Source organism: Trichosurus vulpecula, chromosome 5 (genome assembly GCF_011100635.1).
Source record: "Trichosurus vulpecula isolate mTriVul1 chromosome 5, mTriVul1.pri, whole genome shotgun sequence".
Classification (NCBI taxonomy): Eukaryota; Metazoa; Chordata; class Mammalia; order Diprotodontia; family Phalangeridae; genus Trichosurus; species Trichosurus vulpecula.
The window spans coordinates 206513592-206526565 of NC_050577.1; the positions used below are offsets into that span (position 1 = coordinate 206513592).

At 37.3% G+C, this 12974-nt stretch overlaps 1 protein-coding gene across 1 annotated transcript in view; it reads right to left on the minus strand.

Moving 5' to 3' along the window:
- Window positions 1-12974, minus strand: part of MICAL3 (microtubule associated monooxygenase, calponin and LIM domain containing 3) — a 188907-nt gene that overhangs the window by 152740 nt on the left and 23193 nt on the right. The window contains exons 2-3 of the mRNA XM_036761225.1: window positions 3219-3553; window positions 1322-1529 (exon numbers count right to left, since the gene is read on the minus strand). Coding sequence (XP_036617120.1) covers window positions 1322-1529; window positions 3219-3482 — 472 coding nt within the window. The 5' untranslated portion in view covers window positions 3483-3553. The remainder of the gene's footprint in view (window positions 1-1321; window positions 1530-3218; window positions 3554-12974) is intronic.

A 12974-nucleotide genomic window follows, 5' to 3' on the forward strand; every position in this document is an offset into this window, starting at 1 on the left:
GGATGATCATCTTATAATTCTCAGTTCCAAACTCCTTCCACTATATACCATATTATTTTGAAATCACTACCAAGTACTGTTCAATATTGACGCTACCTGTATCAATTAGGTGACATGAAAGTTGGAGTGCTAAAAAGACTTGGGAGAAGCAAATTTTAAAGAAAGTTGAAGAACTATCTGAAAAAACCAACAATGTTTAGGTTGAAATGAACCTCCTACGGTTGCTTAAGTCATCTCCAGACTTGGGGTGGGGCTACAAAAATAAGAGAAAGCCTTTATTTGTAGGGACATAGATTAAATGAGCTCTGAAAACTTTATTTCCGTGATAAACTGTCAGGAAAAGTGATGGTAGTTCACCTTTATATAGCACCTGATGGTCTAATAAGCACTTTTTCCAAAATGATTCTGTGAGAAAAGTAGAGAAACTAAAATTATCTTCATTTTACAGATGAAAGAAATGAAGCCAAGAGAGGTTCATAGGACTTGCCCAAGGTCACACAGTTACTAAGTATTTGAGCCAGAATTTAAATTTAGGTTTTTTTCTTTTGCATTATTAGCACACTGCCTATCAAATAAAATATGACAGGGAACAAAAAGGCAGACAGATCTATTGAATTAATACAGTTTAGGTCCTTTTGTACAACCAATACAGCCAATAACCTATACATAGTTTTTTGAGAGCACAGCCATCTTACTACAAAGTAGCTTAGTTTTTCTTTTTGGCTGCCCAAAATTGGGCATACCTTCTTGGATAACTATCCCAAAGATGGTAATTTCATCCCCTGTTATTATGCATTTTATTTGTAGACAGTTGTATATACCCAAGACACTTTACAGAGTCTAGTCTAGCAGAGGAAGAAATAATTTCTCTAGCCAGTGGAAGATAATAGGTGCCGGACAATGTTGTACAAAATCATATAATTGCTACAAATGGTATGGGGTCTAAGGGAAACAAAGGAAGATATTTGGGTGCACTCAGGATATAGGCTCCCTAATAGAACTGCCTTGGAATCAAAACTGTTATTTAATGTCTTATCCAGATATCCCCTGGTTCCAAACCATTCCCAGATGGGCCACTGTTGCCTAAGGAAGCTATGCCAATCTGCATTAAGTTGCGACTACCTTAGAAATCCAAGCACAAAACATAGTTCAAGAGATCTGGAGAGAACACAACTAGAATTAGTCTAGCTGTATACTACGTTACCACCACCACACAAACTGGGCTCCAGGTAGAATTCTTCCAGTGTGCCACCTGCTCCTTCCTACCAAAACAAAATGAAAGGTTCTGGAAGATGTGTTCTGGAGACTCCATGTCACTTACTGATATGGTCGATGGCCCCAGCACAGAACTTGCCATAGAACTTCTTGGCACCCAGACCCCTCAGGTCGTGTATGGTAAATGGCCAGAGATGTAGGACGTTGTTGCGGGAGAAGGCATCCCGCTTCTCAATGACCACCACCTTGGCTCCCAGTAAGGACAAGTCAATGGCTGTGCGAAGGCCACAAGGCCCAGCTCCAATGATGAGACACTGAAACACACAGCTACTATTAGGGCAAGAGAAGCACCACTAGAGATAATCTACATTTGTATAACAGATTCATAACTTTGCAACAACTCCCACCCAAAGAACATTTCCCATTTATTTTTCTCCCATTTCTCTTTCTCCCATTTCTCTTTTTTCATTCTGAACATAAACACCAAATAAAACAAACATTTCCATATACAAAATAGAACAGAGAAACAAGATTGTAACTTGTGCAAATGAATCTCTCTTAAATGCAGGTAATTTTCCCTTTAAGTACATTATAACAATAAAAATAAAAATGCAAAAAAAAATAAAGTGTGTGATAACTTTAACGTGTAACTTTTGAAGCTGTCCTATTTGTTGTTCCTTCTCTTAGTTTTTATGCATTTTAAAAAATGTTCCAATGGCCACCTTTTTTCTTTGGCAGCCTCCTGCTAGCTTCCTTCTCCTTCCCATCTCTCCTGCCCCCAAGTTAGGGGGTGGTGGGAGGGGTGGGGCGGGGGAGATGGAGTGGGGTGGATAGAAAGAGGGAAAGGAAAGGCAAAACTCTTGTATAGGCCTTCCAAATTTTTCTCTGAAGTAATTTCTTTCAACATTTCCATCTGGAGTGAGATTTCCATAGAATACAAAACTTTAATAAATACTTGTGACCACACGTAGGTCTGAATAAAGCATCTATAAGAGATGGGTGCAAGTATATTGCTGAGTATCAACAATAGGGTCTCAATAGCCAAACCTCAAACAAAAGTAAGACAATAGCCCAATGACCAACCCATAATGGTTAAATATAGGCAGTGAGCACGCATGGTTTTTTATTACTTCAGCTTTGAAGGAATTCAGCTTAGTTTTGTTTGTTTTTTTTTTTAATCTCCAGACCTTGAAATAGCCTTGGAGATCCTACTAATGGACAGGCTTAAAACAGATCAGCTTTTCCTCTACATAGCTCCGAAGGATCCTCAGGAAGGTAATTTCAAGATCCAAAGGTGTTCGAGCTTTATCCCCCCTGAATGCAATTTTAAATTCAAATGTGAAGGAAACCTTACTTTTACAAGTTCCATGAAAGCTCCATGAGAAGATTCTATGGAAAGAAACCAGCTATTTGTCTTAGCTGATACCCAAAGGCTGAACAACAGAGAAGGATGACAGAAACATAAGGTATTTTGGCAGAATCTTTTTAGAACTATGTTGGTGGATGCCCAATGCACTGAAATTTGACTCAATATCATGAAAAATCATTTACAGAGAATTGTGTGTTGGACTTGCACAGTACATTGCCCATTTGTAATTTCACATCCCCATCAACTTTTTCCAAAATGTAACAAAAGCAAGCATGGACTGCTTCAATAACTTGTATTTACAGTATACACCAAATCTGCACCTTTATAAGCAACATGACATGACTGAGAGGAAGGTAAAAATAAATAAAAATCTTAGTCCATACATGGGTCACATCTTTATGAGTTTTTGCCTTGAATAGCTGAAGCTCCCATGACACTACTAATATAAAGTGAATGTACCTAACAGACACCTGGCTTTTGAATAAGGTAAATGAGTCTATTTTCCCCACTGGGCTGTTGCTGAAATCTATGCAAACCTCATTCAGTCTTCCAATACCAATTCTTCTCTGTGGAACCCGTTCTAGACTCTTAAGCCTGTAGCCCCAGGTTGCTGGTACAGTCAAACAACAATTACCTTGGTGTTTGTGCACACTTTTCCCTTTCTGTAGTCTTTGTGACTGCCCCGTTTATCCAGTTTTGCCCAGAGGGCTTTGGCTTTCCAGTAGTTAAGCTTGGACTTGAGCTTGTGGTAGAAGGAACGATAGTCCTTGGGCTTTAGCTCCAGGTAGTCACAAAGCTCTTGGAAAGCTTTCAGTGTTCCTTTGCAGGTGCTAGCCTGGACAAATCGGTCAAAGAGAATGTGAGCTTCGTTTGTCTTCTCATTTCGACCTTCCTCCATGCTTCCACACTCTTGGTAACCCCTGCATAAGGGGAGGCGGGCAGTTGTGTTTTCCTGATACCTACATTAATCTAGCAAAAGAAAAAGAAACAGTCAACAGACTTGAATTTTATAATGTTTCTTAGGAGGCAGTTTTGGTTTTTAAACAAGTACTTTTTATTTACTTTTGCCTTGTTCTATATTAGTCATTTCTGTATATAATCCCAACTCCTAGATTGAGTCTTCCCTTGCAATAAAGAAAAAAATTAAACACTATCAATCAAAACAGTGACATTTGGCAACTATTGTCATCCACCTCTCCACAGAAAGATGGGGGGTGTGTTTCATTTTTTCTATTCTTTGTGTCCAAGATTGCTCATTACCAATTGTTCAGAGTGCCACATTTCAGCATTTTTTGTTTATTTTACAGTCATTTTATATCTTTTTCTCCTAGTTCCATTTCCACTACATTTATGAACCAAAATCTGTTCAGCCATTTTCCAATTAATGGAAATATCCACTTTGTTTACAACTTTTTTTTGCTACCATGAAAAATATTGCTATGAATATTTTTATATATATGGCCAATTCTGATTTTTTGAAAGTGGAATGCTTAAGTCACTAAAGGAAGAGACCAAAGATTCCATTCTGTCCACCAGAACATTGTATGGTGATGACCTCTACAACTAATTTTTCTCTCTCTTTCTCTCTCTCTCTCAATGTAGTTTGAACAAGTAGTATCATCCATCTGAATCATCCCTACCCCTCAACATCCTTGGCTTCTTCTGAAAAGTGGTATCTCTAATACGGATGATCCAAGTGGTTCTAAGAGCATCTAGCTAGCAGTGTTGTATTAAAACATTATATGACATATGCCATCATTAGGGAGAGCTGATGTTAGGAAACAGACCAAGTGTTAACCAAATAAGAAAGTTTACCTGTTACCGAAAATGCTCTTAATATGGGAATTGAAAAGTACTGACAACATCACAAAGTGAACTCAACACTTCCTGATTCCCCTGTCAGAACAATTTGCTACAGATGGCTCACCAATTAACCACAGGTAAAAGGTGTGCCCAGGAAGAGTCTTGGCAAGGTCTTCCTGAATCCCTGTTGCTTCTTTTCAACCAGTTAAAAATTTTCTTGATAAGGAAAGCCTTTTGGTAAAATGTTAACAACATTTGTATCCAGGTCATATGAACGGACTAGGGGTAGGGAGCTTGCGGCCTCAAGGCCACGTGTGGCCCTCTAGGTCCTCAAGTGCGACCCTTTGACAGAATCCAAACTTCACAGAACAAATCCCCTTAATAAAAGGATAAACCCCCGACACCCTTGGACTTGGCCTTAAGGAGAGAATAGAAACAGGAGAGAACATGAGCTAGAGATGGAAAAACACAGTGAGGACAGATGCTACGTGGAAGCGAAGCCTGCACATCCAGGGGACCTGCAGGGAACCACCTGGTCCAGAAACTCTCCCATGCCACTCTTGAGGCCAAGAGAGGAACTGTTAAATACAAGTCAGGCCCTCCAGAAACATGGTGGAATGACTGTTGGTTCCCTTGCACCACCTCAAAACAAAAGACAGATGGAGGCCAAATAAAACAAAAGAACAAAAAAAGAAAGGGAAATGGGGGGGTGCAAATCTTTTCACCAAAAAAATTTTGCAGGAAAACTACCAAGAAAAACTGAAGAGAAATGGGAAGAGGAGTGTGAAGGAGAAAAGTGTTAGCAAAATGAACAACTTCTATGGGTTAAAGAAAATAATAAGAAATCTCCAGAAGGAAAGAAAACTGTAATATTAGTCACACCTCTAAAAGATAAAATTTAGAAACACTGTGAGAGTCTTATAACAACAGTAAGAGTTAAAGGAAGATCCGGTGTTACGATCTTTGAGGAAAAAATTTAAAAAGATGATCAGGAAAGTTGGATAAAATAGAAAAGACAGGAAATCTAAATGAGGCCACGGACTCTGATGTGTAGAGAGATTTAGGCAGAACAACAATAACAAAGATAATGTAAAACAAAGCAAAATTTGAAGAAATGTTAGAACTGGAAGATGACCTCAGAATCCTTCAGATCAAAGCAACAGAGCTTGAAGGCTGAGCTCAAGACAATCTAAGAATTATTAGCCTCCCATAAAAATATGAAGTGAGGTATCTAGGAAATTATATAAGAAAACTGTTCAGAAGTACTAGGGAAAGAAGGCAGAATGCAAATCAAGAAGACTGGACTACTTTAATTATATCTAAATAAAAAGCTTTTGCAAAAACAGATGCAGCCAGAACAAGGAGAAAAGATATTGACTAAGAATAAATATATTCATGAAACATCTCTGGTAGATTGACATCCAAAATCTTCAGGATTCTATTCAGGAATCTATGGGTTTAAGAGTCATTTTCCTACAGATAAGCGGTCAACAGTGCTCAACAAAGAGCTCTTAAAGGAAACACAAACTATCAACAACCATTATAAAAGTGCTATTAGTCAGAGAAAATAACAGCTAATAATATCTAATAATCAGAGAAAAGTAAATTAAAACAACTCTTAAGGAATCTATCAAACTGGCAAAAATGGTAAAACATGGAAAATTTTCATGTTTGGGGGGATGAATTCACTGCTGCAAAAACTACTTTGGAAAACAATTTAGGATTATACAAGAAAAGTTATACTCTTCATACCCTTTGACCCCGTAATTTCACAACAGGTGTTTATACTTCCAACAAAGTTTTTACTGACAAAGACCTTACTGTATGAATATCTTCATAGTAACACTATTTGTAATCACAAAAAAAAAAAACCTGGAGGAAAAAATACAGCCCAGGGATGAGGAATGGCTGAATAAATGTTGATATAAAAATAGAATGGAATATTATTGACTCATAAGGAATGATTAATAAAAACAAGTCAGAAAAATATGGGAAATAAACCCTAAAAATGTTTTTTAAAAAGTCATCAGTTCAGATTTTCATAGTATCATTATACTTAATCATACTTATAAACAATCTAAATGTTTAAATGGCTAAATAATTTGTGGTATACTAATGTAATCCTGTGATATAATGAAGACCAACAGGGATAAGGAAAATAAAGGAGTCTAGCAGACCCATTATGAAATAATGCAAAGCAAAGAATCAGAACCAGAAAGTGGAGTACACACTAATTGGGAAGCTATAAAAGAAAAAATGGATAAGAACTGGTAAAGACTCCCGATAAGGATTTAGGAATAACCGAAAAATTGTGATCCTATATGCAATGCTGATAAATTATTAAGCAAGTTTGGTTGGTTATATTAGTGTCTGATGTTAAGACTAACAGAATACTTAAATTTAAAATATTTTTAAAGAAATATAGAAGGCTGATATGAACTGATGCAGAATAAACAAATCAAAGCTAAAATTATATAAATACACACACAGGAGAAACACATATTTAGAGCTGGAAGGAACTCAGAGGCCACATGGTCCAACTTTTCTATTTTACAGATTATCTGAAGCCCAGGGATTTTCATCAGGAGGATCTGAATCCTGGTTCTCTACCTCCAGGAACAGTGCTCTTTCTACTTTATTATAACCACAAAAGTAAAGACAAATGGACAATGTATAGTACTAACTTATGAAGTAAGCTATTTTTAAACAGCTTTAAAAAAAAAAAGACCCACAATGGAACGGTAGGTTGAATATACTATCTTTTATGCTGTTTACCTGTTTCCTGAAAGCGTAAGTTCTAAGAGATTCAACTGAGAGTACAATTCGCAACATGTGCCAAAGAAACACTAATACAGCTACCAATAGTGGACCAGTAGCATAAGTTCCTGGATCAAGCCAAAGTCAGACCTGGAGGGCAGCATGGGACAGAGGCTTGATGTGGAGATAACCAAGAGGCCTTGACATTTATTGATAACTATGAATCATGTGGACTATAAACATTCAGGGGCGGAGGTGGGAGTAAACTTTCTAATGGCTTGTTCCTTAAAGGGTAGTTTCACCTCCTCAGAGCGGTACCATCATTTAGGTCCCTGGAGGTGGGACCAGCGGTGTACTGGTAAATGCTTAACAACTGGCTCTTCAAAAAAAAAAATATACACAACACACACTTTTAAGTTTAACCTGCATGATTAACATTTTTGCCATCACTTCCTTAAAGTCTAGATGATCAACAAAACAATAAATCAAGGCCTGATTAGCTTTGCCAATTTCTGAGGTGTAAATGCTCACACTGAAAATTTAACAATTGGCTAGAGCTGAGTCAAGAGGACTCCAGCACGTCCCCAGGGAGTAAGACTCACTGACAGGATGGGTTGCTTGCCTTCTTAGTAACCCCAGATACTTTTCCCTTGAAGGGTGGCCTCGATCCTAGGGAAGTACTATAAGTCTGGAGGACTGTATAGGTCTCTGGACAAAGTGAGACACATCTGAGAGAAAAGAACAGTTGTCACAACTGTTTATGAGTTTAAATTTGAATCTCAATTTTTCATTTGATTAAATAAAACCTGTCCAATATTCAGTGTATATAACCTGAGTGCTCACATAGGAAATGAAGATCTTTTCCTTTCCGTTGTAGAAAAATAGTATCATACTTGAGGTAAGGCCCCAAGGTTAAATAAACTTGGTTTTTCTAAACCAGGAACTCTGGTCAAAGGCCACGGATTACAGAGATATGACACATATTATGTTTACTGGATGGCTATGGACAAACACACCAAGAAGGTCAATGTAAAGGCGACACAAATACTAACAGCAGGACTTTCTTGTAGTAGCAAAAAATTTTGAAATAAAAAAAGTATATCCCCCACTTGAGGAAATGGCTGAACAAACTGGTTTGTATATGAATAGGAGGAATTCAGAGAAAAAGTCAAAGACTTGTGTTCAGACTACATATATACTCGTAAGTCCCTTTTATTTTAAAATTTATGAACCTATAACTTATATGAACTGATATGAAGTGAAGAAAAGCAGGACCAAGAGAATACACCCTAAATTAAAGCTGCTGAAATTTAAAAAAAAATCTTTTCTTTTGATGTCACCTACATTTTCCAATGTATCCCTCTTCATTCAACAGAGAATTATCCCTCAATAACAAAAAATAAAAGACAAAAGCTCAGCAAAACTATTATGTCAAAAAATATGACAGTATATGCAGTATTCCATACTCACAGCCTCCTACCTCTAAAAAGAAAGAGGAGAGGTACCTTCTCATATCTATTCTTTGGAGAGAAGCTTAGTCTTTATAATTTTGCTGCAATTTTGACTATCTTCTTGTTCTTTCCATTTATATTGTTACATTATAGTCATCACATATCTTGGTTTTTTTTCCACTTTATATTGGTTCATACATCTTCCCAGGTTCTTCTGCATTCATCATGTTTATTATTTCTTACAGCACAGCAATGTTCCATTACCTTTATATACTGCACCTTATTTAGTCATCTTGCAAACAATAGAAATCTTCTTTGTTTCCAGTTCTTTGCTACTACAAAGGGTGGTGCTATAAAATATTATGGTGTACATTATAGGTAATATGTAAAATATTGTAGTGTGGGGCCTTTCTTTTTGTCATTGACCTGGGGGTATATGTCTAACAGTGCAATCCCTGGAAGAGTCACCTGTTTTTCAAACACAATGACCCATCTTGGTTCCAGAGGACTTAACATTTTCTTTGTAATAAGGGAGGGAGAAGTACTTCTGGCAGAGCTGCACGCAGTAGTTTCCTATTTTTACAGGAGATGAAAACTCCTTGAACTCATGGTTTGGGGGCTATTGGGAAATGGAGACTGTTCCAAAAGGGGATTCATGTTGAGGGAGATTACTAGTCAGGTAGGTTTATTTATTTATTTGTTTGTTTGTTTGTTTATGAGGGGGAAGGCAGGGCAATTGGAGTTAAGTGACTTGTCCAAGGTCAGTAAGTGTGTCAAGTGTCTGAGGTCACATTTGAACTCAGGTCCTCGTCGGGTGGGTGACTCCTGAGGGAGCTTGTACTTCTTAGATTTTGTGACTCAACATTTTTATTATGTATATATATATATATATATATATATATATATATATATATAATGTTGTTATATATATATATAACATATATATAATAATATATATATATATATGTTGTTAATTACCTATTGAGACTAATTATGGTGTGAGAGAAGTCATAGAATAGGTATCAAGAAAGGAAATTAAACCTTTTATTTACTTTTCCCCATAAAAGGAAGACAGTGAATACTATAGAAACAGGAGATCCAGGGCAAAATCCCATAGATCTGTGGGAAAGTCAAGCAACCTCTCTGTGCCACAAAATTTCCATCTGTGAATACTCTGCTTAAGAAGTTCCAATGGCTCCCTGTATGCAATGCCCTTCAAAGCTTGACTCTAGCCTACTTTTCCAGGCATAGTGAACATTTCCCCCTTTTATATACTGTGTTTCATCCAAACTGGGCCTAACTCTGTCTTCCAGTAGAGCCTTTCCCAAACTTTCTTAATCTTAGTGCCTTTCTTTTGAGATTATTTCTAGATAACGTGTGTGTGTGTGTGTGTGTGTGTGCGCGTTTGTGTGTCTAACTTGAATGCAGTTGTTTGCATGTTTGTCTCCTCTATTAGTCTGTGAGGTCCTTGAGAGTAGGATCTGCTTTCCCCTCTTCCTTTCTTTGTATCCCTGGTGCTTAGCATAGTACTTGGCAACCAGCAAGCACTTAATAAATGTTAATTGACCACTTCAGTACTTTAGTGGCTCTGACGTACACTGATAAGGGTCTTCCCTCCAATGGTGCAGATTTCAACTCATCCACATCTTCTCATTTTGTGTGATTTGTTCATACTGTCTTGAGTCCTTTGTCTACCTAATGCAGGGTATTAATTACTGCAGCCCCTATGAAATTTGAAATTTGGGGTAGCACAGCAGATAGAGTGATAGGCCTGGACTCAGGAAGACTCATCATCCAGAGTTCAAAGCTGGTCTCAGACACTTACTGTGTGACCCTGGGCAAGTCACTTAACCCTGTTTGCCTCCATTTCCTCACCTGTAAAATGAGCTGGAGAAGGAAATGGCAAACCACTCCAATATCTCTGCCAAGAAAACCCCAAATAGGATCACAAAGAGTCAGAAACAACTAAACAACATCATCTTTGAAAGAGGGATCATAGTGGGAGTTGAACCTATGTCACATAGCTATAATGTTAGGGTTAAATTTATGAGGAAATTATCAAATTCCAAGAACTGCCATTTTCTCTTTACATTTTAATCTAAAGAGGGGCCCTGCTATTTATAGGTACCTACTATGTTGCTAGTATCTTAAATTTTTTATCTGACTTACACCTATGTGCTCTCGAGTCTCAAATCCACCATTTGGTACTTACTGAATAATCCCTCATGACTCTAGTTACTTATCCTGAAAAACTAATATAGTCTGTTCTTGGTATTCCTTGGAAGTACTCTTGCTGCTTCCCCATTTCACATTTGTTCAAAGTGGCAAATGTTTACAAATTCTAAAAAGAACCAAAGGTTTTTTTTTTTTTTATTATAAGCCGAAAGCTTTCTTTAAAGCAGTCAGTTAAAGAAGGGTGGTATGAGATAGAGGAGAAAAGCCTAGGGAGCATGCGTTCAAGAATCCAAAGACAAAAGGGGAGAGGGAGGTGAAAGAGGGGCTGAAAAAGGAGAAGAAAAACTGTCCCCAGTGAGTCAGAGACTTTGCTTTACCCTGTGAGGTATTTATGGGGATTTCCAAGGCTTGATTTGCTTCTGGCAACCATACAAAGACTGCAACCACACATAACTCAGCCTGTTTTCTTGATTGACTCTAGTAGAGGATAAATGTTTGGAGTATACCTGGCCTTATCTGGTTTTGTCTTTTATCAGAAAAGAAAATGGTTTTCCTTTGTTCCTAAACAGCAATTCTTTCCCTCTTGGGGCCAAGACGATTCATGATACCATTCATGATACCATGATTCAGTTCCTGCTGAAACTGATATTCCGAAAATCCTATAAGTTACATTTTTGAAAAACTGTTGGGGGGGGGGGAAGAGGGTAAGTACAGGAAAAGCAGAAATTAGGTTAGCAGTGGGTGAAGAGAATTTATCACTCTTGTGCTTTGTTTTCTTGGTCACAAATCCACTTCAAACATTACCATTCACAGTTCTTCCAGGGTCTCTATCACTTACAGTGTTATTTCCAAATGAGCATGAGAACATTTTCAAATGAGATTCTGAACATCACCATAGTTAGAACCCATTGAGATTCATTCTATATTAGGAAATAGCTTAAAATTTGGACTTGCAGTCAATTGGCTAACAGTGAATCAATCAATACTAATTTGAGATTCATTTTACGTATTTCTTCCAATGAAAAGTTATCAGTTTCTAACAGTAAGTCAATCTTGATGAAATCTTTTAAGGTGATTAACATGTATCTCTGTAGGTTCATGTTTTTGTCATGATCAGCCCAGACAAAAGATATTCTGTCATTTTTCAATAATCTGTTTTTTTTTTTTTTGCTATCTAAGTTGTTCAATTAACGCCTGACAAGATTTGAGGTAGTCAACTCAGCTAGAAGTCTACAATCATTTCCAAAACATTTGCTGATTAGTTTTCAAGCCAAATTTTTCTTTTCTTTTTAAAAATATATATTACTGATGATCATTTTTATTTACTTATTAATAGCACAGAGCTGAAATTATCCATAAAGATAATTCAGTCTTAAACTTTTCCAGCTTGCGACCCCTTCAGCGCTTAAGTCACACCCTCTATCAGTGAAGAAAGAAAAAATGACTTTCCTAAGATCTCAATGTCAGTGGCTAAGCGAGGAGTTATAATATAGGTCTTCTGACACCTAGTTCAGGACATTAAACATGGTGCCTCATGCACTTTTTACAACGTTTTACATTTCCTTACAGACTACAAACCAGGATAATTTTATTTTCACTTGGCTTCATAGGCATTGTATTATACCTACTTTTAAAATTTTCATTTTATTCTGAACTTTAGAAATAAAGCAAGCATTTCCATAACACAATAGAATAGAAAAAAAGATGATTGTACATGAAACTGCAAACCGATTATGTACATCTTGCTATTCTTTTCAAATATAAAATAAAGTTATCATGCAACTTTTTTTCTCCCCCCTCCCCCGTCCACTTGCTGCCCCCATCTGCCACCCTGCACAAACAGCAGAATACTTATATTCCTGTCAACCTAACCTGCTCAGGCATTATTGAGGCCCCCTTGGATCCAATAATCCCCAATAAATTTCAACCACAGCTCCTAGACAGCAGTCAAATATCTGTTTCCAAATGACAAATACTAAGCACACAGTGAAAGAGATTAAGACCTGCGGGTCACTAGTGACAAGAGATAAAGAGGTAGGTTGGTTCCTAGAACAATGTGACAGCCACCAAGTGTAAAACTACACAAGAATAATTCTCCTGGGCTGCCTCACATTTCCTACTTTGCAAGCCAAATGGCGCAGAAGGAAGACTTCAGAAGCGCTGGAGTGTCTGACTGGCACATTTAGTTCTAGAAACTTACTACA